Source organism: Propithecus coquereli, unplaced genomic scaffold (assembly GCF_000956105.1).
Source record: "Propithecus coquereli isolate 6110/MARCELLA unplaced genomic scaffold, Pcoq_1.0 Scaffold208, whole genome shotgun sequence".
NCBI lineage: Eukaryota > Metazoa > Chordata > Mammalia > Primates > Indriidae > Propithecus > Propithecus coquereli.
The window spans coordinates 2,222,926-2,226,563 of NW_012145856.1; the positions used below are offsets into that span (position 1 = coordinate 2,222,926).

General features: G+C 46.5%; 1 protein-coding gene across 1 annotated transcript in view; it reads right to left on the reverse strand.

Annotated features, from left to right (window-relative positions):
* The window catches only part of TGOLN2 (trans-golgi network protein 2), a 9,190-nt gene extending 5,762 nt beyond the window's left edge, over positions 1 to 3,428 (reverse strand). The window contains 3 exon segments of the mRNA XM_012644192.1: positions 1,146 to 1,275; positions 2,435 to 3,138; positions 3,373 to 3,428. Of these exon segments, the coding sequence (XP_012499646.1) occupies positions 1,146 to 1,275; positions 2,435 to 3,138; positions 3,373 to 3,418 (880 nt within the window). The 5' untranslated portion in view covers positions 3,419 to 3,428.
* Positions 3,429 to 3,638: the final 210 nt, after the last annotated feature.

Here is a 3,638-nt window from a genome sequence, read left to right on the forward strand (position 1 = left end):
CTGTCTCAAAAAAATAAAATAAAATAAAAAAAAGAAAAGCACAAAAAAATATTTTTAAAGCTAGTTTGAAATAAAGCAAATAGTAGTAAGATATTCACTTGATGGAGAGGTATGGGAATCCTGGCTTCTGCTCCATACTGTTCTGTATTTGTTTTAACTATTTACATGCATTTTTTTTTCCAATAAAAAAAATCACAATGAAGAGGGGAAATTCCTTAAGATCAGTTATCTGGGAAGGTCGTAAGCCAAAGCTAAATTTGTAAGGTCACCTATTGGACTAGTCAGCAAAGATGTTCTGAGCTCAGTGCCTTGTTCTGTAGCTGATATGAGTTGTACAAGTGAATCATGTCCCCTGTAGGAAGTCTGGGAATAATTCATAGTTGGCCCACCAAGTATTCTTTGCCAGTGTCCTCCTTGTTGCTATACAAAACGGGGAAGGTTGGGTATGTGCTGGTAGCAACAGTGAGAGTATAGTCTTCCTGCCTACACAGGTTCCCTTTAGAGAAAGACTCTTGTTTAGCTCTGCTGCCGTGGGGTGGAAGGAGGACTTATCTCTGGCAGAGGCAGGACTGGCTGCAGTCAGGAGCTCTAGCTCGCAACGCTTAATACACAGGGCTGATGTGGAGAGTTGGAAGCCTATGTGCTTCTACGCATGTTTGTTTCCAGGGAGTGTAGTCTAGTGCTCTGCCACATGAAGTATGGTTACAGCAGCATTTGGTGTCACCTGAGAGCTCTGTAAAAATGTAGAAACATAGGCTCCACCCCACACCTAGTGAATCAGATACTGCTTTTTATCACAATTCCCAAGGTGATTCATATGCTTATTAAAGTTTGTGAGGCACTGGTGGAGTACAAAAAGCTCAGGACTAGGAATCTAGGGAGTTGCGATGAGGTCCTGATTTTGCCACTAACTTGTAGTAGAAACTTAGGAAAAAAATCACAGTGTTTCTGAGTGGACTGTGTCCTCATCTACAGAGGGAGGAAGCTGTTGTAGTATACTTGAAGGTTTCCTCTAGCTCTAATACTGCAGATATATATATATGGATGTTTCTAGTTTGTGGTCTGACAAGGGAGGGGACAACAGCAACAGCACCCTTGGACCCAGCCACTGCTGCCGAGCCAAATGCAAGCCCACTACTATCTACCTGAGGTTGCATATCCCCCCCACGGATCTGGCTCCTTTTTCCTTACCTTCTGGTCCAGACGCTGGTAGTCACTGGCCTTTGGCCGTCGAGTGACTTTGGATTTTTTTCCTTCCAGGACAAAAGCAATAATCTGAGGAAAGGTAAAAGAAAATGATTCACAGGTGGCTCTGTAATGACATATTTCAGTCTCTAAAGTCAAAGGTAGTCACCTGGTAGTAGTATATCTGTTAATGATTCTGACTATAGAAAGAGCAGTACACCCACAAAAAGGCCTACTTAAACTACAAGGATTTTAAGTCAGAATCCTTTATACTACTTAATAGGAAACAACAGATGGAGGGAGGCTGTCTGAGCTCTAGCTTGAGGGCGTCTATATGATTTATTCAAAGGTACTCAGTCAAAGATCTGCCAACTCCTCTCCAGGGCGTTTTTGAATAGGACATTCCATTTTTTAAAAAATCATAATCAGAAATTATTTCCTATCTATAAATGTATTCTTTCATCCCACACTTTGCTTCATCAATAACTATACTCTTAACTTTACCACTCTTCATGGCAAACACTTAGATGTAGAATAAGGAATGCACATTTTTACTAAAGGTTTTCCCCTATTCTTATACGGCCATGATTAAATTGGATTCTCCAATTGTTACTGGGCTACGGAAACTATCTTCTAAATTCTTGGGGCTCAACAGGAGATACAATCATTTTGTCATTAGAGTGGTTGCCAAGGTTACTTCAGACCAAACTCTCCAGAAAAAGTAAAAGATATACGTATGTGTGCAATTTCTGGGCTTTCTTCTAATTATTACTAATTGCAGAAGAGAGTTCCTGGGTTCTTTGCTGTTGGTATCAAAGACTAAGTAACTGAAACCATTCTTTAAGCCACTGAAAATAAAAGAATGTTGGGAAAGGAAGCTAGAAGTGATGCATTGTCTCAAGAATGGAAATTAGGTTGGAGGATAATGGCTCTGTCAAGCACTCAGGTCCACTGAGGCTGTAAAGGATCTAAGTTCAAGGTTATGGGAGGAGATGCCACTTCAGGTCAGATTATAATAACGTCTTAACTTGGCACCTAGTGCGGCAGCAGAGAGCACTCAGAGGAAACAGATGACATAAAACACGATTCACAAGAGTTAAGAGTCCTAGCAGGGTATGAGGAAAAAAATGAAGTTTGTCTTAAAATCCCCAGTGCTCGCAGGCAGATGAGTGATGGATACCCACTCACACGCCAAGCTTCCAGGGTGGAGGAAATCTCATTCCCCTCCCTAAGACAACTCTTGACTTACCTTCCGCTTGTTGTGATAAGCAATATAGAGGACAGCAACAAAAATGGCTGCAGTCACCAGATATGCAAAGAAGTGGCTGCTCTCTGCACTGGCATTTCCAACAGTGTCCCTATACAGGTCATCCTTCTCGCTATTCATGGGATCCAAAAGTATCCCTTCGCGGTTCTCACTGGAGGCAGGGCCAGACATCTTTTCTTTCTCTTCTTTGGGTGGTGAGCCCTCTACAGGCTCTGTATCACCTTCTTCAGCATCTTTGGGCTCCACATCATCAGCAGGCTCTGAAGACTTATCTTCCTCCGGCTTGGAAGTAGTGAGGTCAGGGTCCATTGACACTCTCTCCCCAGATTCAGTTCTGGAAGCATTCGGAGAAATCTCTCCTTCATCAGCTACCTGGTTTATGTTAGAGTTGGGGGAATCCTTGTTATCAGAGGAGGGGAAGGAGATGGGCTTGTTGGAGTTGCCTTTCGTGGGAAGTGAGTCCAAACTTGGCCTGCTGGAGCTTTCTTGGGGAGACGGCTGCTCCACAACTGAGCTGTTAGAGACAGCTTTCGTGGAAGACGAGTTCCGAACGGGTGGATCAGAAAGATGTTCCTTGGTAGGCACCTGGCTCGAGATGGGCTGGATGGAGTCGCTTCCTGTAGGACGTTGACTTACAGTCCGGAGGGACGTACTTTCGGTGGTTGGTAGCGGCATGCGGGTCGGGTCTACAGAAATAAAGAAAACAGTTAGCCCTGGAGAAGGGCAGGCGGGAAGAAGGCATTCCCCAGAACTGGAAGAAATTGGGGGAAACCGGCGAAGAGAAGTGGGGGGTGGGGCGGGGGACGATGGCGAGCAGAGAGGTGGGTTGGGCAGGGAAGAAGCGAGCCCAGATGGCGACCGGGCGAGGAGAGAATGGCTGGCCAGAAGGCAAGAGTGAGACGGGGGCTTGGGGGGTTTACCCGCCGCCGCGAGGCTCAGCAGGACCAACGCAACCAGGAACCGCATCCTGCACGGATTGCGCTTGCGCCCTCTGCCGCTCTCGCGAGATCCGCGCGCGGGGCTCCACACTTGCAGCCACGCCCCTTCCTGCGCGCGTCTCCACCTTGCCCCGCAGCGCCCAGACTAGGGGCGGGACTCGCTAGACCGCCGCTGGGGGGCGTCACTTGTTTGCTGTCTGCTGGTGCGTGCGGCTTTCCCAGTGGAAGGCGAGCCACCTGTTCCTGGT